This window comes from Anas platyrhynchos, chromosome 16 (assembly GCF_047663525.1).
Source record: "Anas platyrhynchos isolate ZD024472 breed Pekin duck chromosome 16, IASCAAS_PekinDuck_T2T, whole genome shotgun sequence".
Lineage (NCBI taxonomy): Eukaryota > Metazoa > Chordata > Aves > Anseriformes > Anatidae > Anas > Anas platyrhynchos.
In genome coordinates, this window is record NC_092602.1 from 7079187 (window position 1) to 7102368 (window position 23182).

General features: G+C 63.9%; 4 protein-coding genes across 5 annotated transcripts; 2 read left to right on the top strand and 2 right to left on the bottom strand.

The window, feature by feature from the left end:
• Positions 1-586: 586 nt before the first annotated feature.
• Positions 587-7613, top strand: LHX5 (LIM homeobox 5). Its single transcript, XM_027470064.3, has 5 exons — positions 587-1213; positions 2898-3121; positions 4143-4420; positions 5104-5269; positions 6334-7613. Exons 1-5 carry the CDS (start codon positions 1041-1043, stop codon positions 6699-6701), a joined length of 1209 nt encoding a protein of 402 aa, XP_027325865.1. The 5' UTR covers positions 587-1040; the 3' UTR covers positions 6702-7613.
• A 1485-nt stretch (positions 7614-9098) lies between these two features.
• Positions 9099-11459, bottom strand: SDSL (serine dehydratase like). The gene is made up of 8 exons (XM_027470102.3): positions 11299-11459; positions 11030-11191; positions 10879-10918; positions 10486-10625; positions 10216-10304; positions 9895-10122; positions 9561-9685; positions 9099-9481 (listed from the first exon to the last, which is right to left on the bottom strand). The coding sequence occupies exons 2-8, from the start codon at positions 11180-11182 to the stop codon at positions 9288-9290; spliced, it is 969 nt and encodes a 322-aa protein (XP_027325903.2). The 5' UTR covers positions 11183-11191; positions 11299-11459; the 3' UTR covers positions 9099-9287.
• A 1014-nt stretch (positions 11460-12473) lies between these two features.
• Positions 12474-16446, bottom strand: PLBD2 (phospholipase B domain containing 2). The gene is made up of 12 exons (XM_038187245.2): positions 16213-16446; positions 15529-15622; positions 15278-15436; positions 15094-15194; positions 14773-14987; positions 14586-14680; positions 14339-14499; positions 14156-14251; positions 13773-13844; positions 13495-13647; positions 13209-13371; positions 12474-13124 (listed from the first exon to the last, which is right to left on the bottom strand). Exons 1-12 carry the CDS (start codon positions 16428-16430, stop codon positions 12957-12959), a joined length of 1695 nt encoding a protein of 564 aa, XP_038043173.1. The 5' UTR covers positions 16431-16446; the 3' UTR covers positions 12474-12956.
• Positions 16447-17295: 849 nt separating this feature from the next.
• SLC8B1 (solute carrier family 8 member B1) lies at positions 17296-22727 on the top strand. Of its 2 annotated transcripts, XM_038187244.2 has the most exons (16): positions 17296-17446; positions 17979-18643; positions 18861-19013; positions 19090-19142; positions 19254-19311; positions 19410-19515; positions 19601-19768; positions 19844-19951; positions 20031-20087; positions 20195-20325; positions 20416-20557; positions 20798-20919; positions 21077-21230; positions 21345-21425; positions 21751-21815; positions 21893-22727. In XM_038187244.2, the coding sequence occupies exons 2-16, from the start codon at positions 18491-18493 to the stop codon at positions 22088-22090; spliced, it is 1749 nt and encodes a 582-aa protein (XP_038043172.2). In that variant the 5' UTR covers positions 17296-17446; positions 17979-18490; the 3' UTR covers positions 22091-22727. The 2 variants fall into 2 exon arrangements, with proteins under 2 accessions (XP_038043172.2, XP_071880398.1); XM_072024297.1 differs by lacking the exon at positions 17296-17446 and having other exon boundaries at positions 17526-18643.
• Positions 22728-23182: the final 455 nt, after the last annotated feature.

The window sequence follows — 23182 nt, forward strand, 5'->3', positions numbered from 1 at the left end:
GGCAGCTCCACAAAGCCCCGCGGGGGGCCCGCAGCGCAACTTTGCGCCCCCTCCCTTTTTCTTTCCCCCCTCCCCAAAAATCCTCTTCCCCCCTTCTCCCCCATTTCTCCTCCCCTCCCTCGTTCCTTTTACCTCCCGGCCCGGCCAAAATAAATAATACGAAATAACACTACTAATAACACCAACAGCGATCCCGTCGAGAAAACAGGTGCTGCCTTCTCCATCCCGAGCCGGGATGGGGAGCCCTCCCCCAGCATCCCTCTGGGATAAATTAAATTACAGAAAGAGGGAAATTTCAAAAAACAATGAAAAGCCCTTGCGGAGCCCCCCGGGCGGCCCCCCCAAGCCAGGTGCGTACTCACTTGGCGGCGCAGGTACAAGCCACCCTCAACAATAGAGGCGCGTTGTTTTTTTCCCTCTGTGCCAAGCGCAGGGCTGGAGCCAATTTAGATATGCTATAAATTAAGAGGTTGCCATGGCCACCGGGATGCCATTGGCCACCGGGCGGCCGACGCGGGCCCCCACGTCACCAAATCTGAATAAGGATGCGCGAATTAACTAAGGCGGGGGACAAAGCTGGCCATGGGGACAGCATGAGAGTGGCGGCGCGGCGGCGGCGGAGCACAGCGAGGCACCGGGGCTGCCGGCTGCAGGGGGGGCGTTCATGCACCCCTCCTGCCCTGCCCGCTGCCGCACAGCCCCCCAGCACGACGGAGGGGCCGGGGGCGTCCCTTCGGGCTTTTTCGGGGCCGTTTTGGATTTTTGGGGGGGGTCTTTTTTTTTTTTTTTTTTTTTTTTTCTTCTTTGGGCTTTTGGGTTTTGTGTTTTTATTTTTTCCATCCCCGCCGGAGAGAAGAGGGGGAAGAACTTGACAGCTCCGCTCCCCTCCTTTAATTTTTGAGATTTTTTTTTTTCCTGGTGTGTTCTTATTTTTTATTTTTTTTATTATTAATTTTTTTTCCCGACGGGTGAATTTTTGCGAGACCTCGCTCGGGGCTCTGACTTCTCGGTGGCGAGGCTCCTTTCCCCCGGCGGAGGTGATGATGGTGCATTGTGCGGGCTGCGAGAGGCCGATCCTGGACCGCTTTCTGCTCAACGTCTTGGACAGGGCATGGCACATCAAATGCGTCCAGTGCTGCGAGTGCAAGTGCAACCTGACCGAGAAATGCTTCTCCAGGGAAGGCAAACTCTACTGCAAAAATGACTTTTTCAGGTGAGTGGCACCCCCCCCCAAAAAAAAAAAAAAAAAAAAAAAAAAAAAAACATACTCCACACCGAGGGGATGCGGTGCCGCCGCCGCTCCCAGCCCGGCGGGGAAGAGGAGAGGGGCTGGGGGGGCTCCCCAAGGGATGAGGAGGACTCCCCGAAGGATGGGGGGGCTCCTCAAGAGATGGGGGGCCTCCCCCTGAGAGCTGGGGGTCTCCCACCGGGATGTGGGGGGGTCTCCCCTCGAGATCTGGGGGTCTCCCCCCATCCCCATCCTTCCCTCCCGGGAGCTGGGGGGCTCCCCTCGACAGCTGGGGGGCTCCTCCTGGGTTCTGGGGGTCTCCCCAGGGATTTGGGGCTCTCTTCCCGGGTTCTGGGGGGGCTCCCCCCGGGATCTGGGGGGCTCCCCCCACCCCCGTCCGTCCCTCCCGGGGCTCCAGCCCGCGGTGCCCGGGCAGGGCGCGGCGAAGATGGGGCCAGGGGCTGCGCTGCAGCCCGAGGTTGGGGGGGGGCTGTGCTTTATCCTCCCCCCCCCCAGCTCCTTGTGTGACCTTGCCTCCAAAAGCAGCCGGGCCCGCGGCCCTCTCCGCCGACCCCCCCACCCCCCAAAAAAAAAAAAAAAAAAAGACACAAAAAAACCCACCCCGGGGCCCCGCCGAAGCCGGTGCCAAAATCTCGCCTTTTGCCACCAAAACGCTGCGGGCGGCGCTTCCCCGCCGGGCCGCTCCTTGGCCCCCCTATTTCCTCCCGGCCCCGGGGCCCCCCCCCCCGCTCCGCCGCTCCTTAAATGCCCCTAATGACTCCGATAAGGTGCCGGGGAGGAAATTAGGGGCCGGGATGGGAAGGGGAAAATGACTTACGACCCGTAATGCTTTCACTACATCAACGTCACGGGCAGCAGCGCGGGCAGCAGAAGTTGTGCCGAGGCCAGAAGGAGAAAAGAGGGGACCCCCCCGGACACCCCCAGCCCCATTCCCCCCCCCCCCGGCCTGGCAGCCCCCGGCTCCCCCGGGCCTGGCAGCCACAGCCACAGCCACCGTGTGCGGCTTTTGGTTTTCTCCTTTTTGTTTTCTTTCTTTTTCTTTTTATTTTTTTCCTCGAGGAAATCGTTTTCTGCATTTTTTTCGTTTCCCGGGAAAAAAAAAAATAAATAAATAAAAATTAAGATAAATAAAAGGAATAAAAAGGGGAAAAATAAAAATAAAATACAACATCGGCCGGGGAAAAGCGCTGCGCGCAGGGGAAGGAAGCCGGAGCTGTGCGAAGCGGCGGCTCCGAGCTGGAAAAATTAAAATAAAATACAACGGGGGGGTGGAAGGGGGGTGCAGGATGGTCCCGAGCTCCCGACCCCGGGGTCCTTTCGGGCCCCGCCGCCGCCCCCCGGTTTGCTCCCGGTGCTCCCCGCTACCCGGAGCGCCCGGCCCGGTGCCCTCCGGCCGCGATGTGCGGGGATGGGGGGGGGACACGAAATCCCCCCCTGCTGGGCTGGGAGGAGCGACCCCCCCTTCACCCCCTACCCTTTTGGAGAGGGGGCGACCCCCATGTCCTCTAGGAGAGGACCCCAAACCCGAGCTCCCCGGGGAAATGGGGTTGTGGGGTACGAAGCATTTCCATGCCGTGCCGTGTGCGTTCCCCAAAATCGTGCCTCTCACCTCTCTTTTTCTTTTTTAATCTCCCCCCCCCCCCCCCAGGAGGTTTGGTACCAAATGCGCCGGCTGCTCCCAAGGCATCTCCCCCAGCGACCTGGTCCGGAAAGCGCGGAACAAAGTGTTCCACCTGAACTGTTTCACCTGCATGGTCTGCAACAAGCAGCTCTCCACGGGCGAGGAACTCTATATCATAGACGAGAACAAATTTGTTTGCAAAGAGGATTATTTGAACTCCCCCACCCTGAAGGAAGGCAGCCTCAACTCAGGTACGCGCCGCGTGGCCTCGGGGACACCGAGGGGGACGCATCCCACACCAGTGCCCACCCTGGTGCCGGGGTTTTTCTTTCTGGCCCCGCGTTCCCCCCGTGGAGCAGGGTTGGGATGGGGGCCAGACGCCTTCTAAGCCCCCATCGCTCCCCACGGATGCTCGTGGTGCCCCCCCATGCACGCCCACCTCCCCGCTTTACACCAAGCCCCCCCCCAACACCCCACCGCGAGTGTGCCCGGTGCCCCCCGCGCCGCGGGCCTGATCCTTCGCCTCCTTTCACCCAGAGGCAAAGCTCCCATTTGACTTCCTTGGAAGCTGTCTCTGCGGCAGGACGGCAGGATCAGGCCCGCTCGTGCTGTCCCAGCAATGCCAGCCGCCCGTGCTCACCCCCTTCCGTGGGCTCTCTCTCCGTCCAGCACCCGGGGCCGGATCCTGCCACGCCAGTCAGTGGGGCCGCTGCTGCGAGCGAGGCGAGTAGAGCTTGGCCTGGGGGGGTGCTGGCATCAGGGACCCCGGGGGGGGCAGTGAGGGGGCGGCTGGGGGGGGAGGGGTGTGAGCCAGGCTCAAGGCAGTGACTGGACCCCCCCCAAAATCCCCCCCCGACCCTCGCATTTCTCCCAGCGGCGCATCCCCGGTGCGAGCGGCACGGTGGGGGGGGAGAGGGGGAGCGCCGGGGGCTGTGGTGTGCTCGGGAGGGGGCCGCCCCCTCCCCAAAAAGCCCCCCCCCCCCCGGCTGCTGAACCCCCAAGCAATTTGTGGGGGGGGAGCTTTATAGGGTCACCAGCTCAGATGCCGGCGTGCGGGGCCGGGCCGGGCGATGCTTGCCACGAGCTCCGTGCGTTGTTTAGGGAGGGGGGCAAAGGCGATCCGCACCCCCAGCACCCCCAAAAATCCCCCTCCCCATTTCCTGCAAGCATCCGGGCTCGGTGGGAAGGGGAGGGCAGAGGAGAAGGGGGTCGCTCTCTCTCCTAAGCCATCCGCCCCCCCCCCCCCCTTTCCTCTCTGGGTCTCCTTTACAGTGTCCTCATGTACAGACAGGAGTTTGTCCCCGGATCTCCAGGACCCCATGCAGGACGACCCCAAGGAGACGGACAACTCCACCTCATCGGACAAGGAGACCACCAACAACGAGAACGAGGAGCAGAACTCGGGCACCAAGCGCCGGGGGCCCCGCACCACCATTAAGGCCAAGCAGCTGGAGACCCTCAAAGCCGCCTTCGCCGCCACCCCAAAGCCCACCCGGCACATCCGCGAGCAGCTGGCGCAGGAGACCGGCCTCAACATGAGAGTCATCCAGGTGAGCCCCCCCCCGTGTGACGTCACGGGATGGACGGTGACGTCATCACCTCGACGGTGACGTCAGGGTGGGGGTGGTGATGTCCTCCCCCCGGGGGCTGGAGCAATTTGGGATGGGGACGGAGCGCCTGTGGGACCCGCGGTGCCGAGTGTTGGCCACCGGTGAGGGCAGAAGGCGCTGCCCCCAGGGGGGCAAAGAGAGGCCGATGGTCCCTGCCCGGCACGTCCCTGCTGCTCTTCCCCACCCCAAAAAAAAAACCATAAAAATCCCAGTGGAAATATAGGGATTAACGAGTTTAATAGGGCTAATAGGGGAGGGCGCTCCCGCCGCGCTGGTGCCGTCCTCGCTCTGCGCACAGGGCAGCGGGGTTGGTGGGGGGACGTGCGTGCCCCACGTGTGCAGGCCCTCGGGTGCAGGAGGGGGGCAATAATTCAGCCCCCCCCCCAACCAGGAGTAGATTTGGTTCAGGTGAGGGAATACCCCAAAAGAAGGCACCCACCTCGTCCCTTTTATCCCCATCCATCCCGGGGAAATCCCTCCCCAGGCGGTGACAACATTTTCACCCCTTTCCCCATCCACCCCTGGCTGATTTATTTTGGAGAGGGGGTTATCCCGGAGGATTTGGGGGGGCGTGCAGGGGGGGGGGTCCTTAGGGGGTCCTGACGTTGGCCCCCCCGCCGCAGGTCTGGTTCCAGAACCGCCGGTCCAAGGAGCGCCGGATGAAGCAGCTGAGCGCGCTGGGTGCCCGCCGGCACGCCTTCTTCCGCAGCCCCCGCAGGATGCGGCCCCTGGGCGGCCGCCTCGACGAGTCCGAGATGCTCGGCTCGACGCCCTACACGTACTACGGAGGTGAGGGACCCGGGAACCCCTTCCCCATCCCTCTTCCCTTTTCCTTTCCCCCTCGCCATCCCCTTTGTCCCTCTCCTCCCTGATCCCTGTGCCGCTGCCAGGCTCAGGGTGACGGTGACGGTGGCGGTGGCGGTGGCAGCGGTGGCGGCGCGGCCCCTCTCCGGCGAACAAAGCCCCAGCTGCGGGCTTTTGTGCCCCTTTCAGGCCGCATTTGTTCCCATTACCTCCCGGGCCCGCAGCATATGGAAGGTCACCGCCGCCCCCAACGCCCCCCGACACCCCGCCGGGACGGGACGGGCAGCGGGGAGCCCCCACGGCTTTTGGGGCAACATCTCCTAATTTTGGACAAAACGCCCCCACCACCTCCCCTACACCCCCACTGCTGCCAGGGCCCCGGTGCTGCATCTCCAGAGCTCCCCCGAGCCCAGGGGCTTTGGGGGCACCCCTTGAGGTTGGGGTCTCGAGCCCTTCCAGGCTGATAAATGGGAACATGTTCCCCATTATGTATATATGCATCATATATTTATATGTATTTATATATACATACATTTTATATATATATTTGTGTGTTTTATATATCCATATGTGTTAAATACATATTTTATATATTTTTTTATATATATATTCCCCCCCATATATTATCTATTCCCCATTTATCTATTCCCCCTATCTATCTCCCCATTACATATACACACATTTCCCCCACTCCTTTTATTTATTTATATATGTGTGTATATATATAAATATATATAAAATATAAATATTTCTACACCTGCAAATACTTTTCCCCATTAAATAATGGGATCACGCCCACCTCACCCCAGTTACCCCAGCTCCTCGCCCTCCCCTTCCCCTATTTCCTCCCCTTCCCACCCCAAAAATGCCACGGTGTTAGGATGGGGGGGTTATCGGGGGGGGTCTTTTTACCTCCACGAGGTGCTGAGCGCCCCAAAAGCGCCGTTTTGGGGTGTGGGGGCTGTGATGGGGTCATGCCCATGGTGGTGCGGGGGGCTCGGGGTGACGGCACCGGGGGCCGGCTCCAACCTTTCCCCCCCCCATTGCAGATTACCAAGGTGACTACTACGGGCCGGGAGGCAATTATGACTTTTTCCCCCACGGGCCCCCCTCCCAGGCCCAGTCCCCGGCCGACCCCAGCTACCTTCAGAACTCAGGACCCGGCTCCACGCCCCTGGGACCCTTGGAGCCCCCCCTAAGCGGACACCACTCCTCAGAAAACCAAAGGTACACGGATATGATCTCGCACCCCGACACCCCCAGCCCCGAGCCGGGGATGACGGGCTCGCTGCACCCCATCCCGGGGGAGGTCTTCAGCGGGGGGCCGAGCCCCCCCTTCTCCATGTCCAGCAATAGCGGCTACAGCGGGGCGCTCGCGCACCCCAACCCGGAGCTGAGCGAGGCGGCGGTGTGGTAGAGCCGGGGGGGGGACGCGCCTCTTCCCCACCCCCCCCCCCAAAAAATCCCCACCCCACACCTCCCTCCAGCCCCCCCCGGGGCACACCGGCTGACGGACACCCCCCCTTTCCCCGAAATAAAACCACAACCCCGATGCCACGGCCGCCCTCCGATGCCAAAACGCATCCTCCCCGGCACCGCAGCCCCATCCCGATGCTGGGGGCACCCCGCTACCTCCCCCTCCCCACACTGTGCCCCCTCTTTTATTGGGGTGGGGGCAACACAACGTGCCCCGAGACCCCCCCTTTGTGCCCCCCGCCGGCGTCGGGACCACCACCTCTCGGACCAAAGCTGAACTCGCCTGGACACGGGTCCCACCGGTGCCGGGGGGCTGCTGTGGGGCTCCCCCCCCCCCCAGTGCTAATTAGCCTCTTTTTAATGATCCCCATCCTTCGTCCCGATATAACGGGGCCGGGGGGGGGACACGGGGAATAGCAGCCCCCCCCTCAGCCCCTCGCTTTCGTTGTTCCCCCGTTTTGTTCCCCAGGAGGAGGTGGGTTGGGACCCGCTGGGTGGTTTTTTTTTTGGTGAGGCCGCGGGGAGGGGGGGACGGGAGGCCGGGCAGGGGGCTCCCCGAGCATCCCGCTGAGCTCGGCCTCCTAAATTTTAGGGGAAGAAGGGGTGGGGGGGGAGGCGAAGAAGCGCCCGGGACCGGAAAGAGGCAGAAAAAAATAATAAAAAATAATAAAAAAAAGGAGACAAACAAAGAAACGCGGCACAAAACCGGCGCGCGGCGCAAACGAAGGCCGAGCCTCCGCCGAGCCCAGCGCGTCCCGGCGGCCCCGCGGGTCCGAGGATGTATTATAGTTTTTGCTTCTAGTTTCTTTATTTTGTATAAAGGAGAAACAAATAAAGTATGTTTTTGTGTTTACTGATTATTTATTGTACTTGCAGTCAGCGGAGGCTCCGAGTTTTTTTCTGGTTTCGGAGGCTGGGGATGGGGTGGTGCTGGGGGAGGGGGGGGGGAGAGGAGGATGAAGGTGGGGGGAAAAAAATAGGAAAAAGGAAGGAGAATGGGAAAGAAAGATGAGAAAAGTTGTTTTCTGAAGGCACCGCGGGTTTCCTGTCCCCGCTGCCTCTCGTGGAGGCCGCTGGTGTGAGTGCCTGGCGTTGTTCGGTGTGGATAAAAAACCCCTGAGCTACCTGCTCCCGCCCCCAACCCCCTTCATCGGGGGGCTGCAAGGAGAAGCAGACACCCCCGTGCCCCCCAGCACACGAAGCGGCCCCAAACTAATATTTAAAATGCAAAATCGTGGCCGAGGTCCGGCCTCCCCCCCCTCGCCTTGCAGTAAAAAGATACAAACCGAATAAATTACCTTCCCGCGCCGGCTTCCCAGAGCCCCTCTCGCTGACCTGAATTTTAAGTCCCGCTGCTGATTTATGGCCAGCCAGCCGCTCCGCTGCCTCTTTTTATTTTTGTATTTTTATTTTTTTTCTCCCCCCGTTCAGCCAAGTGGAGGAATTTTTCCTTCTCGTGCCACCACGGGAGGGGACGCCGAGAAAAGCGCGCGGCGCACGGGGAAACTGAGGCACGAGCGCAGGCGGTGGGGACAGGAGAGGTGCGGCCCCTGCGGGTGGCACCGCGTCCCGGTGACCTCTGCCCGGCCTCGTTATGGGGATTAAAGCACAAGGGCGCGTGCCGCCTGCTCGTTATTATCAGCGTGCTGCTGTCATTAGCCTTACGCTAATTATCACGCCCCAGCCGCGTGGCCGAGGGTGGTTTGCGGGGTGCTGGGGCACCCCTGGGATTTGGGATGCTGGCGGGGGCTCCGTGCGAGGAGGTTGAGGTGGGAAAGGTGGAAAGTAATCGGGGCCGGGACCCGGGATAAAAAATGGCAGGGGGAGGGCGGGCTGACTCCCGATAATTAATAGTGCGCCTCGTAATAGGATTCTCCAGCCTTCGGTGCTCCCTGGAAACACCTTTTTACATAAGCTACTGCCCACGATGGAGCAGCAGGACTTTGATTTATGGGGTTCGGTCCTCCAGGAGGCATTGCGGGGGCTGGCCGGGCCGGGGGGATTTATTGGGGAAAAGGGAAAAAGGGAAAGAAGGGAGGAGAAGGCTTCAGGGCAGGCAGGCGGGCGAGGGGAAGGGGCTTCGGTGGCTGCTCCGGGGGGAGGTTGAGGAGGGTTTCGGGGCTGGAAAGGGCAAAACGGGCACTGGGGCTAAATGGATCAACTGGTGGGAGCTGGGGGGCAGTTGGGGTTGGGGGCCCTGGTGGGAGAGAGACCCCAAATCAGGGGATGGGGGGGGAACACGGGGAATGGACACATGGCTGGGGACCCCCCCAATAAATCCCCGTAAGCAGCAGGTCTGCGCACGCTGTTCCCTTCTGACAGCACAGGAGGGACGGGCGAGGGTTGTAATAATTAATAATCATTAGAATAATAACGCATCGAGACAGTGCCAAAGTAATTAGCCAGAGCGGGAGCGCTCACTGATTGAGGCTCCAGCCGTGGCGTCCTCGGGGATGTGCCTCAGTTTCCCCACCCCACTCAGCACCTTTGGGGTGATGTGGGGAAGGGGGGGGACAACCGGGGGGGGTCACTCCAGCCCCAGCTGGCTCTTCAGGCCCCGCAGCTGTGCCGCCGTGATGCTGCTGCCGCCGCAGACCACCAGCACCACGCTGCCCAGGGGGGACCCCAGGCGCCCCTCGCGCTGCAGCCGCTGCAGCCGCCCCGAGTAGAGCACGGCCAGCGCCGCCCCGCACGCCGGCTGCACCAGCATCCTCTCGTCATCTGTAGGGACAAGGACATCCTGAGAGCCTGGCCCCGTTGTTGGACACCCCCTTTGGTGTCCCCGTCCCCTGTTACTCACCCAGGAACTGCTCCACGGCGCGCACGGCCTCGGCATCCTCCACCACCTGGGAGAGGACCCGGCTCTCCTGCGCGCACTGCAGCGCCCGCGCCGACACCGTCTTCGCCCCCAGGCACTTGGCCACGCTGGGGAAATGGGGTCAGGGTGGCCCTGGGATGTGCCATCCCCTCGGGGACCCACCGTAGGGGTGGCAGAGCTGGGACCGGCCAGCTCACGACACCCACGGCCCAGTGCCACGTGCCGAGGACGCAGAGCCCCCCAGCACCTTCCAAGGGGGGGGTCCGTGGTGACGTTGGGGACCTCCTGCTGATGGAAAGGTGTCCCCAGAGCTCACCTGGTGATGTCGGGCAGGGTGACGAGGTGGCCGGCCTCCAGCGCCGCGTGGAAGCTGTGCGCCCCCCAGGTCTCGGCGGCGATGATGGGGACGTCGGGCCACCCCACCTGCTGCAGCCCGGCCACCACGCCGGCCAGCAGCCCCCCGCCGCCCACCGCCAGCACGATGGCATCAGGCTTGGCCTCCAGAGAGTCCTTCAGCTCCTGGACCAGGCTGGCGTGTCCCTGCCTGGGGGATTTTGGTGGCCGTGGGCACCCCAAACCCACCCGAACCTTGGGGACGGGGATGGGGGGTGTGGAGCTGAGCCCCAAAGGCACTCACCACACCAAGGGGTGGTCGAAGGGGTGGACGCTGACCCAGCCGGGGGTGTCGGCCAGCTGCAGGGCTCTGCGGTTGGCTTCATCCCACACCTGGGGGGCACAAGGCGGGCTCAGCGGGGCCGCATCCAGCCCTGGGGCCCCGGCGATGTGCCCCTTATCACCGTGGAGATACCCAAAACCCAATGCAGGAGGGAGCGTTTTTGGGGTCCGTGCTCATCCACAGGCACCGAGGTCCCCCCCCAAGCCCCAATTTGGGGGGTGGGCACCCTACCTTGCCGCAGACCTCCACCGTCGCCCCCAGCTCCTGCAGCCTGTGCACGGTGCCGGGGCCGGTGCTGCTGGGCACCACCACGGTGGCCGGCAGCCCCAGCTTCCTGGCTGCGTACGCCGCGGCCATGCCCGCGTTGCCCCCTGCCAAAAAAAACAGGGGGGGGCTTTCATTTGAGGGGTTCCACCCCCCCCCCCCGTGTGCCCCACTCCCCTCCTCCAGGGTCAGAGCTCCTCCAGCCCCCCAGGGTGATCCATGCAGGGGGGCGCATGGTTTCTCCCCCATGCGGCACCCCACTGGGAGCAACCCCAAAATTGGGGGAGAGTGGGGCACGAGGATGAGGGGCTGGGAAGCAGGGGGTGTCCCCCATGCTCCCTCCCCCCCAAAAAAAATTACCTGAGGAGCACACGAAGTGCTGGCAGCCCTTCTTGGCAGCCTGGAAAACAGGAGGAAGAAGAGGAAAGGACAGAGCCATGTGTCCCCAAAACTGAGGACTGCACCGGGTGCCCCCATTACACCCCCCCACGGCCCCCCCCGCCACGCTCACCTCCTGGCAGAAGTGCCCGATGCCCCGGATCTTGAAGGAGCCGGTGGGCTGCACGTTCTCCAGCTTCATGTAGACCTTGGTCCCCGCCACACGGGACAGGGGCAGGCTCTCCAGGAGCGGGGACACGAGGTGGAAGGGCCTCTCGGCCTCCATGGCTGCGCTCTGACAGGTTTTGGGGTCACCGCTGGTGTCCCCAAACCCCCCCCAAAACCCACAGAAAGCAGCTGGGGATTGGGAGAACCGCAGGTGGGCTTGGTCCCCAGGGGTACCTGGTGCCCACGGAGTCTTGCCGTGTGTCCCCACGCCTCCTGCCCCGCTCCCAGAGCGACGTCTGGGGAGGGAAGGCGGCGAGGTGACGTCGGAGGGGCCGTGCCGGTGGCCGCAGGCCCCGTGCCAGCACGCCGAGCTCAGGCCTGGCCAGAAATGTGCTTCCCCAGCAGATTTCAGGACTCTGCCTCCTTCGGCTGATTGTGGCCAACTCCCTCCCCCCCCATAAAAAAAAACAAAAAAAAACAAAAAAAACAAGTAGCTGTGCCACGGTTTGTTGGCACCGCAGCCCCTCTCCCTTGGCAATTGGCACAAACACCCAAAATTTTGGCAAGATCCTCCTGGTCCTTTGTCCTGGAGGAGGAGGAAGAGGAGGGTGAGGGTTGGAGGAAGGTCAGTGGGGCTCCCACCCCTCCATTTCTCCACCCCACCAGCTGGAAGGCTTGGAGGTACCACCGGGGACACAGAGCAGGGACAGCCACGTCCCCATGGAGCTGTCGGTGGCAACGAGGGCTCATGCCGTCAGTAGGCTTCAGAGTGAACAGCCCACACAGCGGGCACCTGACACCGAGCTGTGCCCCCCTCGCGACACCGGGGACTGGAAAAGGGGTGGTGACAGTGACACTTTGTGCTCACCCTCTCTGGGGGTGATGGGGGGGGGCCCAGCCTGGTCCGGGGAGGCCTCGGAACGGGGGCCAGGGCGGCCTCGGTGGGAACCTCGCTCCTTCAAAGCGCTGCCGAACGCCAGCTCATTAATCCCCCGGTAATGACCTTGTTATTCCTAACGAGCCGCGCTGCGGCGGAGAGGATCAAGGGGGCTGCAGTAAGAGGATTTCAGGATGTGGGTTTTGGGGCTGGGGGGGCAGACACAGGTGGCAGAGGAGGGGGAACAAAGGGGACAAGGACGGGCACCCCGTCCTGGGGGTGAGTGGTGCTCCCCGCTCCATCGCTGCTCTCCCCTTTAAGCTCTTGAGAACCAACTCCAGACACCCGAAATAACCCCAAGGGGTCAGCACCAGAGCACAGTATGGAGCAGAGGCAAGGAAACCCAGCCAGCCAGCACCCCGGAGACAGGAGCACCCCATTAACCACCTCCCTTTTTGCAGGAGAGGCCGTCAGTGTGAGCCCAACCCCGATACGAGGCACCAGAGAGTCTCGGCGCAGCACAAAGCACGGCTCCACCGCACGCAGACCACTTTATTTATCGAACCCAAACCCGGTCACTCACCTCCTCTTTTGCCACGGGGCTGTCCTGGTGCCTGCCCCAGCCTCCCAGCACCCCCCTTTATGGGAAGGGCCCCCCAGAGCGAGAGCAGCCCCCCCAGGGAAGCACCCCACGGGGCACAGCGCTCATTTTTGGGGTTGGGGACAGAGCCCTCTGATCCTGGGCACGGCGGCACAGCGGGGGCACAGCCCCATACGCAGCGTGGGGCACCCCACGGGACGGCAATGAGCAGCGAGAGAAGCAGGGGGAGAAAAATATAGGGGACAGGGGACAGGGCAGAGCCGGTCCCCCCCCCATGCGCCCCCCAAAGCCAGCCCTAGTGAGAAGGAAGAGCCAGCAGCTGATGCGCCGCGGAGTTTGCCCCCCCAAAAAAAGGCTCTGGACAGACGGACGCGGATGGACGAGCGGCCACCACGTGCCGGGGTCGCTCTGGGCTCAGTCCCAGCGGACCTTGACGGGGGGGAACTTCCAGAGGTCGGGGTGCCCCATGTGCAGCAGGTGGCTGCAGGGGGACGTGCTCCAGCGGAAGGGGGGCACGTCGTCCCACGCCGGGCCGCTGGCGGCCACCAGCCCGAAGGTGGAGGCCATGCCGAAGGAGGTGACCTGGTGCCAGGAGGGAAAAAAGGAGAAATAAGAGGGTTGTGTGGGGTCCCGGGGGGGATTTGGGAGGGATAGGGGAGTCCCCACCTTCATGTCGGTGCCGCCGTGGCAGCGCTGGCGCAGGGCGGCGAAGGGGTAGGTGCCGTTGGAGGGGTTGAGGTCGGAGCGGGCGGAGATGGCGTTCTCGGCGTTCTGGGGGGGGTCACAGCCCCGGCACCGTGACAGTGGGTCCTGCAGGTAGTTGTTGGACCTGGAAAGGGGGGGAAATTAAATAATTAGATCACTGAGAGCACGGCCGCAAAGGCTGGGGGTCCGCGGGGAGGCGGAGGCGACACCCAGGAGGGGGTTTTTGGGGGCGGGGGGCAGCCCCCACCTCATCAGGCGGACCATGGAGTCCACGTCGTGGACCTGCGAGTGGTTCCTGCGGAAGATTTGGGCGCGCGGGTTCTTGTCGTAGGTGAACCAGTCGCCGTACTGCTTCACCAGCTCCAGGTTCCCGCTGGCGTTGAAGATCTCCTCGAAGTACCTGGGGGGTGGGGAGGCAGCGGGTGAGGGCGGCACCAACAGCCCCCCCTTTTTTATTATTAAATGGCATCAGTGGGACACCGATCGGGGTGGAGACGAGCAGAGACGAGGCTGGAGGGAGCTTACGGCACATTGTAGCTGGCCCAGTATCCCTGCTGGTACAGCACCTCTGTCTTATCAGCCACCATCACCAAGCCCCTGCGGCAGGAGGAAGGACACCGGTCAGAGCAGAAGGCAAAATAAAAGGGGGACGGGAGGGACAGACCCACCTGGGGGTCCCCACCCCATCCGGGGGCCGTCACCTGCATGCAGAGAGCCACCAGCTGTCACACCCGTGCCAGAAGGGCCACCGCAGTGGGAGGCAGCGTGCCACCGAGCCCGCGTTTCGCACCCAGGCCATCAAACAAATCCCACCTGGGCCACGCTGGGACAGCCCGCAGGCTGTACAGCCAGGATTTTAGGGCTCCGAGGGGCCAAGCTGGCTTTTGGGGAGGGCGAGGGGCACTCACGGGATCTGCTCCAGCACCGTCAGCACGCCTGGCTGGGGGCCAGCCTTCCCCGGGGAGAAGGCTTTGTAATCCACCACCATCCACTGGTTGTTGTACCTGCACGGGGAGGTGACCGCGTCCCTCGGGGTCACCCAGAGCGCGCCCCGGGGGTGTCCCCATGGGGTGTCCCCCCTCCGTGCTCACGTGCCGCTGTTGAACTGGGTGAAGATGGTGGCCCACTCGGCGCCGCTGCGGGCCAGCCGGTTGGCCACGATGTTCCTCAGCCACTCCAGGACGCTGCCCTGCGGCCGCAGGTACTTCCAGAGCGCCGCGTTGCTGTTGCCGATGGTGGTCTCCAGAGCTACCTGCGGGGAGGGGAAGGGGAAACTGGGGGGTGAGCTGGGTTGGGGGGTGCCACCGGGGGGTCCCGCAGGAGCCAGGTGCCACCCACCAGCCCACTGCTCAGGATGTAGAAGTCGTCTCCGGAGAAGATGGTGCCGGGGTAGGAGGAAAACACTTGGATGCTCCCCGGGATCTGAGCAGAGCCTGGAGAGGGGGGCGAGAACGGGGTCGGGGGAGTCAGGATTTGGGGAGAAAGGGGGGAAAAGGTGTGCCCCCTCCCCATCCTGCCCACATACCACCAGGCGCCACGCGGAAGGGCAGCGTGTACTTCTTGACGATGCGCAGCATGGTCTGGTAGGGGGCCCAGGTGTCGTGGGCCACCAGCAGGTCCCGCTGGCCCGGCAGCAGCTTGAGAAGCGCCGAGCAGGAGCCGGAGCCCAGCGGGCGCCGCGGGGCCGATCTGTTCAGGGCCTGCTCCAGGTCCTCCAGGTCCCCCCCCAGCTGCAGGAGGCTGCGGGGAGGCGAGGAGGCGGCGTGGGGCACCCCACGTGGGGAACCCAGCCCCAAGACGTCCCCCGGCAGCCCCCAGCCCCGATTTTTTGGGGGACAGAGCTCACAGGAAGCCAAAAGGCGACAGGGAGAGGCTGCCGGTGGGGAAGGCCACGCGCCCGTTGTAGCTGTCCTCCAGGCCCTTCAGCTGCAGCAGCGCCAGGCGCACCTGTGGGAACGAGGAAAAATGAACCAAAACCCAACATTCTGCACCCAAACTGGTGGTGGGGACACCGAGGGGCACGGCCTCACCTGGTGCCAGTACTCGGGGTGCTGGCCGGACGCCATCTGCTCCTCCATCCAGGCCAGGTTGGCCTGCAGGTAGCCGCGGAGCTTCTCGCAGTAGGGGGTCTGGTAGCCGAAGGGCCCGCAGTAGCCCACCACCGTGTTCATCCAGTGCATGTAGATGAGCTGCGGGGCACGGCGCTGGCAGTGGGACGGGGACAGGGGGGTCCTGTCCACCGCCCCCCCCCCCCCCGCCACCACCGCCACCCCCCCGGTACCTGCTCGGTGACGGCGGCCTCGGCCAGCCCCGCGGCATAGGCCTGCAGGCTGTCATTGAACGAGGCGTTGGTGGCCAGCTCCAGGAAGGCCCAGCTGTGACAGCAGGGGGGGGATGGCTGGGAACGGTTCTCCCCGGGACCCCCCCGGTTCTCCCCGGGACCCCCCCAGTTCTCCCCAGGACCCCCCCAGTTCTCCTCCAGGTCCCTCCCAGTTCTCCCCAGGTCCCCCCTGTTCTCCACCAGTTCCCCCCAAGCTCTCCCCACGTCCCCCCAGTTCTCCCCCCTATTCTGACCCAGTCCCCCCTGGTTCTCCTCCCCAGTATCCCCCCCAGCCCTCCCAGTCCTCTCCCTGGTTCTGCTCAGGATCCCCTTGCTTCACCCCCAGTTTCCCCCCAGCTCTCCCCAAGGTCCCCAAGTTTCCCTCCCCAGTTCTCCCCTGGGTCCCCCCACTTCTCCCCAGCCCCCCCAGTCCTCTGAGCCCCCCCATTTCTCCCCATGTCCCACCCCACGTACCCCCTACCTCTCCCCCTTGACTCCCCCTATTCTGGGACTCCCTTACTCCCCCCAATTCCCCCCCAGCTCCCCCCTAGCTCCCTCCCATTCCCTCCCCAGCCCCCAATGCCTCCCAACGCCCCCCCCCCAGTTCTCCTGCTGCCCCCCAGCCCCCCCCCACCCCATCCCCACCCCACAGCCCGGCTGTGGTCGGTGAGCGCTGCCCAGGCGATGGCGTTGGGGTGGCGGCCGGGCAGGACCCGCAGCCGCCCGGAGCCGGGCTCCAGCAGCACGGAGGCGCCGCGGGCCGGGGGGGGCGGGACGGCGGCGGCGACCCCGACCCCAAACCCGACCCCAAGCCCGGGCAGGGCCAGGAGCAGCGCGGCCACCACCGCCCGCGGAGCCGCCATGGCTGGGGGGGGGGGGCGTGGGTTTGGGGGTGGGTTTGGGGGTGGGGGGGGTCGGAGTGGGAGGGGTTTAGGGGAAGTGGGAGGGGTTTAGGGAAAAGGTGCGCCCCCTCTGGGGGGGCTCCGGGGGGGGTCGGGGGGGATGCGCCCTAAGGGAGGGCTGTGGGTGGTTGTGTTATATGGGCAGCCTGCCCTATAGGAACCCCGTGGGTACACATAGGAACCCCATGGGCACCCCGCAGGCACCCCAAAGGATCCCCTATGGCATGGCACCCCAGCCCTATAGGTGCCCTGTGGGCTCCTGCACCCCGTGGTACCCCTTTCCCATAGGCGCCCCTACCCCAAAAACACCCCTGCCCTATAGACAATGCCGTGGGCACCCTGCAGGCACCTCTGCCCCGTGGACACCCTAGGGGGACCCCTATCCATTGGCATCCCTACCCCATGGGCACCCCTACCCCACAGACACCCCATGGGCACCCCCGCCCTGTGTGACACCCTTACCCCATAGGCACCCCAGCCCCGTAGGCACCCCATGGGCACCCCACAGACACCCCTACCCCACGGGCACCCCATGCGGCACCCCTGCCCTATGGGAACCCCAGCCCCTTAGGCACCCCTATCCTATAGACACCCCATGGGCACCCTTACCCCATGACACCCCTACCCCATAGGCACCCCATGGGCACCCCATAGCCACCCCTAACCCCCGGGGGGGTGACAGGGGCGCAGCACCCCGGCCTTATGCAATCCCCGCCTGTTTACTGCTGCACCCAGCGGGCAAAGTCCCCGGGAGGCTCCTACCGGGGAGGGGGGGGCTGACACCCAAGCCTGACCCCCCTCAATATGGGGCACGGAGCCCCCAGCCCCTATCCCCGCTGTGTCCCCACGTCCCCCCCTCGTGTCCCCCCCCGTGCCCAAAGCTCCGCTGCGCCTTTAAGGGCGGATGGGGGCGGCCCCTTTAGGGCGGGGGGGGGGCAGCAGCCGCCCGCGCACAGCGCCGGGGCCGCGCCGGCACGGTGGGTCCGGGGGGGGGGGTCCCGGGGGGGTCCCCTTGTCCCCATATCCCCATATCCCCATATCCCTATATCCCCGTGTCCCCAACCCGTCCCCAGCCCCGACCCCATCGCGGCCCCATTGGGACCCCCCCCACCCCGGCTTGGGGTCCCCGGTCGCGGTGCAGGGGGGGGGGGCGGTGTGGGGGGGTCTCCCCGTGCCCCCCCCTTACCCCCGGGTCCCCCCGCAGGGAGCCGGGCACGGGGCTGGCGGCCTCCCCTCGCTCCTAGCCCTGTTCTGCGCCCTGTGCCTGGTTTTACCCCTATTTTAACCCCAATATCCCCATTTTTACCCTTATATCCCTATTTTTTACCCCTATGTCCCTATTTTAACCCCTAAATCCCTATTTCTTATCCCTATATTCCTGTTTTTATCCCTATTTCCCTGTTTTTGCCCCTCTACCCCTACTTTTATCCCTATCTTTTATCCCGGTACCCCTACTTCTATCCCTGTACCCCTATTCTTACCCCCATACCCTTACTTTTATCCCTATAGCCCTAATTTATCCCAATATTCCTGTTTTTTATCCCTAGCTTTTAGTCCTGTACCCCTACTTTTATCCCTGTACCCCTAGCCTTACCCCTATACCCTTACTTTTAAACCTATACCCCTATTTTTTATCCTTATCTCTTATCCCTGCACCGTTTTTATCCCTATACTCCTATTTTGTGTCCCTTTTATCCCTATAACCCTACTTTTATTCCTATAACCCTCCTTTTATCGATATATCCCTATTTTATCCCTATATTTCTATTTTTATCCCTTTTGACCCTACACCCCTACTTGTATCCCTATACCCCAACTCTTATCCCTATACCCCTACTTTTTTTCCCCTATATTCCTATTTTTTACCCCTACTTTCACCCCTATACCCCAATTCTAACCCCTATACCCACTTCTCCCATCCCCACCTCCCCCCATGGCCCCCCCACACCCCGCTCAGCCCCTGCCCCCCCTCCCCAAGCCCTAGGTGCCCCCACCCTCTCCCCCCAGCCCCATAGGGTGCCATGGGGACACTGTGGGTGCTGAGCCTGGCCGGGGCGCTGAGCCTGGCCGGGGCGCTGGCGGGTGACAGCGGGGCACCACGAGCGGTGACACCGGCGGCGCTGGACACGGGGAGCACCAGGGAGGACCCCATGGGACACGGACAGGGCCTGGACGTGAGTGGGGGCATGAAGGGGGGCGAGGAGGGAGATTTGGGTGCGGGGGGGGTCCTGTCCTTACACCCCTCATCCGCTGTGTTATATGGGGAAACTGAGGCAGGGAGGGGATGCGGTACAGCAGCGCGGTGTCACCCACGGGGTGGGTGCTGCCTCTGGGGGGGGGACACACACGGCCGGGGACCCCCGTGTGAGCCCCCCCGGCCCTGCCCCGCAGTGCAGGGAGGTGAGGAAGCACAACAGCTCCGAGTGGTGCCGCTTCGTGCGGGGCAACCCCGACTGCCAGCTGGAGGGCGGCTTCCTCGACTACCTCGGCGGCGTCTTCTGCGTCTTCCCCCCGGGGCTGCTGCCGCTGGCCGTCACCCTCTACGTAAGGACAGGGACCTGGGGGGCCGTGGGCTGTGCCCCCCATGCCTTGAGGCTGAGCCCTGTCCCCCCCCCCACAGGCCCTGTGGCTCCTCTACCTCTTCGTCATCCTCGGCGTGACAGCCGAGAAGTTGTGAGTACCCCGAGGGGACGAGGGGACGCCCCCCGAGCTGTGGTGGCCTCGGGTGGTCCCATCAAACGCCCCCCTGAGACCACCACCACCGCCTCCTTTGTGCCCTCGCAGCTTCTGCCCCAACCTCTCGGCCATCTCCACCAACCTGAAGCTGTCCCACAATGTGGCAGTATCCTTGGGACGGGGACCTGGGGGGGGACACATACACACACATGGGGGGGGTCCGGGCCGTGATCCGGGGGCTGCTCCTTGACGGCTCCCCTCCATGGCGTCACCTTCCTGGCCTTCGGCAACGGGGCGCCCGACGTCTTCAGCGCCGTGGTGGCCTTCTCCGACCCACGGACAGCGGGGCTGGCTGTTGGGGCCGTCTTTGGTAAGGGTCCCCGTGATGGTGAGGGATGGTGGGGGGGGCCCGTGGGACACCCCCCAGCGCTCCCCTCACCCCGTTGTGTCGACAGGCGCCGGCATTTTTGTGACCACGGTGGTGGCCGGCGGCATCGCGCTGGTCAAGCCCTTCACGGCCGCCTCCAGGCCCTTCCTCAGGGACGCCATTTTCTACATGGTGGCCGTCTTCCTCACCTTCCTCGTCCTCTACCTGGGCCGCATCACACTGGGAGAGGCGCTGGGTGAGTGACGGCTGCTTGGGTGGCTTGAGCGTCCCCCAGGGGGGTCCATAACCCCTTCTCCTTGCCCCCCGCCAGGTTACCTGGGGCTCTACGTCTTCTACGTCTTCGCCGTGGTGCTCTGCACATGGATTCACCGCAGGCAGCGCGGGGATGGGCTGGCCCCCCCCGGACCCTGGGAGCCAGGTAAGGGCCGCCTTGTGGTGCCATCGGGACCCCCGTGTCCCCCCCTCACCACCCCCTTGCTCTTCCTCACCCCCCCCAGAGATGCCGACGGATGCTGAGGAGCGGGAGTCCTCGGGCACCAACAGTGGGGACTACGGTAGGTTGGGTTTTGGGGGCGGTTTGGGGCCATCTCTGCTAGGTCTTGGGGGGGTTCTGTGGTGTGGGGAGCCCCCCCCGGCACACTCAGTCCCCCAACCCCCGCAGGTGAGGAGTACCGGCCCCTGCTCCCCTACCACGAAACCTCCCTGCACATCCTCGCCAGCGCCCTCAGCCCCTTGGACCAGCGCAAGTGGAGGAGGAAGCCCTGGTACTGGCGGCTCTTCAAGGTCTTCAAGGTGAGGAGGACGGGGGGGACATGACGTGTGTCACCCCTGGGCTGGGACAGCGTGTTTGGGGACGGGTCACACCCGTGGGATGCCCCACAGGTCCCTGTGGAGCTGGTGCTGCTGCTCACCGTGCCCGTGGTGGACCCTGACAAGGACGACCTGAACTGGAAGAGACCCCTCAACTGCCTGCACATCGTCACCAGCCCCCTGCTCTGCGTCCTCACCCTCAAGTCGGGTGCCTGTAAGAGCCCACGGTGATCCCAGGCTCCCCCCCGTGTCCCCCGAGGAGGGGACACGACCGAGCTGGCCACAAAGCCCCAGGCCGGGTAGCTCCATGCTCCCTGTCCCCCATGGGGTCTCCCCCAGCAGGGTGGGGTAGAGGTGGCTTTAGGGACGAGGCTCAACCCCACACCACCCGCCTGGTGGGATCCTGCCCAGCCTGTGGGGCCGCATTGACATGTTCTCTCCCCACTGCGTGCAGATGGGTTGTACCAGATCCAGGGCATCTTCCCAGTCTGGGGACTGGTCATGCTGGTTGGCTCTGTCCTGGCCATCATCATCTTCCTCACCACGACTAACGAGGAGCCGCCCAAGTACCACTGCGTAAGGTGTCCCCAGCCCCGAACGCACACCAGGGGCCGGAGCAGCTCTGCTGGGAGCTGTGGGACCTGAGCACCTTCCCGGTCCCTGGTGTCCCCAGGAGGGACACAGCTGGCCAAAAGGGATGCACCCAGTAGCCAGCTTCCCCTCCTCCTGCCAGGTGTTTGCCTTCCTCGGCTTCTTGGCCAGCGCCATGTGGATCAACGCCGCGGCCACGGAGCTGGTGAACATCCTGCGGACCCTGGGCATCATCTTCCAGCTGAGCAACACGGTGCTGGGCCTGACGCTGCTGGCCTGGGGCAACAGCATTGGGGGTAAGGGCTCCACAGTGCCCCAGTTGTGTGGCTGGAGCTGCCGGCAGCGAACATGGCCCACTGAACCCCAGCAGGGTGCAGGTGTCCTCCAGCATCTCCCCCTTCTCCCACCAGACACCTTCTCCGACCTCACCATGGCACGGCAGGGCTACCCCCGCATGGCCTTCTCCGCCTGCTTCGGGGGCATCATCTTCAGTATCCTTCGGGCACGCGGTGCTGGGGGTTTGGGTGCTGGGGGGACAGATCGGGGCTGTGCTGGGGCCAGTCCCTGTTCCTGGGGGACCTGGAGGTGGGCAGGATCCATCCTGGGATGAGGGTCAGGGCTGGTCCCTTGGGGTCTGCTCGAGGGAAGGATGGGAAGAGGCCGTGCGTCCCTGGGGAGCCTGGGACCAAGCTGAAGCCTCTTGTGTTTGAGGCTTGGGTAGCCTCAGAGGGGCTGGGAGGAAGGGGGACGGTGCTGTCCCCATCCCCGGGGCTGGAGGGGAAATTGCGTTGCTCCTCCGTCCTGAACCAGCCCCAGACATCCTGGTGGGCGTGGGACTGGGCTGCCTGCTGCAGATGACGAGCAGCCAGCTGGTGGTGAAGGTAAGGCTGATGGGCACAGCACGGGGAGGGGACCGGCCCCGCCAGGACCCCGCTGCCACCCAGAATCTCTCCGGCAGCTGGAGCCCGACAGCCTCCTGGTCTGGATCCTGGCCGGAGCCCTGGGGCTGAGCCTGGTCTTCTCCTTCGTGGCGGTGCCGGCGCAGTGCTTCCAGCTGGGCAAGGCGTACGGCGTCTGCCTCATCCTCTACTACCTGGCCTTCCTCTGTGTGGCCCTGCTGACTGAGTTCAGGGTGATCCGCCTGGCCACCGCCTGACCGCCCGCCCTCCCTGCCCTCGGCGCCACGGCTCCAGCCTCCGCCTGCTCGTGCGTTTTGAGAAGGGAAAAGGAGGCGCTGGGCAGCAGCCAAGTCCTCGCCCCGCTCTGGTTAACCTCGGTTAACTCTGAATATGGACGAGGTGAAAGGCTCAGCCACCCCCGGGCACAAGGGAGCAGGGCAGCCGCAGGGGAGGTTGCTCCTGGGCACCCGCTTCCCGTCCCCGTCCCCCTCCTGGGGCTGCGTGGGGAAACTGCAAAGTAAAGGCTTGAGTGCAATTTTGGGGCTGGCTGTCGTTGCAGAGGGCAGCGAGCATTCGTAACATGGGGGGAAGAGCAAAAGAGGGGTTGAGGTGAGGCGAGGCAGCAGGGCAGAGTGCAAGCGAAGCTGGAAAGCAGCCCACAGGAGGCTGGTTTCTCCTCATTTTTTTCTTTTTTTTTTTTTTTAGCAATGTTTTTCAACCTGCCTTTAGGAATACTTCTGCTCCTGAGAGCACAGACAGAGCTGTAGCAAAGGACTTGGTGCAGAGGTTTCCGTGCACACTGTTAGCCTCTGGCAAAACTAGGTTTAGACACTGTAAGAAGAAAAAAAAAAAAACACAACAAATTAATTGCAATTAAAAACCACACAACCTCAACTCGTGGTGCTTGCTGCGAGGGCGCTGGGTGCAGGGCTGGGGGTGCAGCTTCCTCCAGGGCACCCGCGCTGCATTTCCCAACGCCGGTCACATGCAGCTGCTCGTGCTGCCGGGGGCCTGCTCGTGACGGAGCTGCAGGCACGGGGCTGCGGCCGCCGGCTCTTACGCAGCTCCACGGGCTCGGGGAGGCAGCGGTTCTGCGGCCCCAGCCGTTAGGGATCACCCCACTTCTGCTCTGCGGGGACACGGGCGGTTGTGCAAGCAGCACGAGTGGCAGCCTGGGTTTGGGGCAGTTTTGAGGCGCTCCGAGCCCGCTGCTCTTCCCTTCCAGGCTGTGCTCGTTTCTCCTTTTTTTCTGGCTGGATGAGTGCTTTCACAAATATTACGGCTCCCTGCGCCTGCGGCTCTCGCAGCAGCCACCCCCGGTTTCCGGCCCAAACAGGAGGCAGCAGCCA

What these genes read in the sequence shown, in the direction of transcription:
- LHX5 (XM_027470064.3), top strand. Translation starts at nt 1,041, where the DNA reads ATGATGGTGCATTGTGCGGGCTGCGAGAGGCCGATCCTGGACCGCTTT. An exon ending in GGAAGGCAGCCTCAACTCAG is followed by an intron (nt 3,122 to 4,142) that starts GTACGCGCCGCG and finishes TCTCCTTTACAG; the next exon opens with TGTCCTCATGTACAGACAGG. An exon ending in GCCCTACACGTACTACGGAG is followed by an intron (nt 5,270 to 6,333) that starts GTGAGGGACCCG and finishes CCCCCATTGCAG; the next exon opens with ATTACCAAGGTGACTACTAC.
- SDSL (XM_027470102.3), bottom strand. Translation starts at nt 11,182, where the DNA reads ATGGAGGCCGAGAGGCCCTTCCACCTCGTGTCCCCGCTCCTGGAGAGC. An exon ending in TCGGGCACTTCTGCCAGGAG is followed by an intron (nt 10,919 to 11,029) that starts GTGAGCGTGGCG and finishes CCTGTTTTCCAG; the next exon opens with GCTGCCAAGAAGGGCTGCCA. An exon ending in TTCGACCACCCCTTGGTGTG is followed by an intron (nt 10,123 to 10,215) that starts GTGAGTGCCTTT and finishes AAAATCCCCCAG; the next exon opens with GCAGGGACACGCCAGCCTGG.
- PLBD2 (XM_038187245.2), bottom strand. Translation starts at nt 16,430, where the DNA reads ATGGCGGCTCCGCGGGCGGTGGTGGCCGCGCTGCTCCTGGCCCTGCCC. An exon ending in CTTCCGCGTGGCGCCTGGTG is followed by an intron (nt 14,681 to 14,772) that starts GTATGTGGGCAG and finishes CCCCCTCTCCAG; the next exon opens with GCTCTGCTCAGATCCCGGGG. An exon ending in ACGGTGCTGGAGCAGATCCC is followed by an intron (nt 13,845 to 14,155) that starts GTGAGTGCCCCT and finishes CTCCTGCCGCAG; the next exon opens with GGGCTTGGTGATGGTGGCTG.
- SLC8B1 (XM_038187244.2), top strand. Translation starts at nt 18,491, where the DNA reads ATGGGGACACTGTGGGTGCTGAGCCTGGCCGGGGCGCTGAGCCTGGCC. An exon ending in AGCTGTCCCACAATGTGGCA is followed by an intron (nt 19,312 to 19,409) that starts GTATCCTTGGGA and finishes GCTCCCCTCCAT; the next exon opens with GGCGTCACCTTCCTGGCCTT. An exon ending in CTTCGGGGGCATCATCTTCA is followed by an intron (nt 21,426 to 21,750) that starts GTATCCTTCGGG and finishes AACCAGCCCCAG; the next exon opens with ACATCCTGGTGGGCGTGGGA.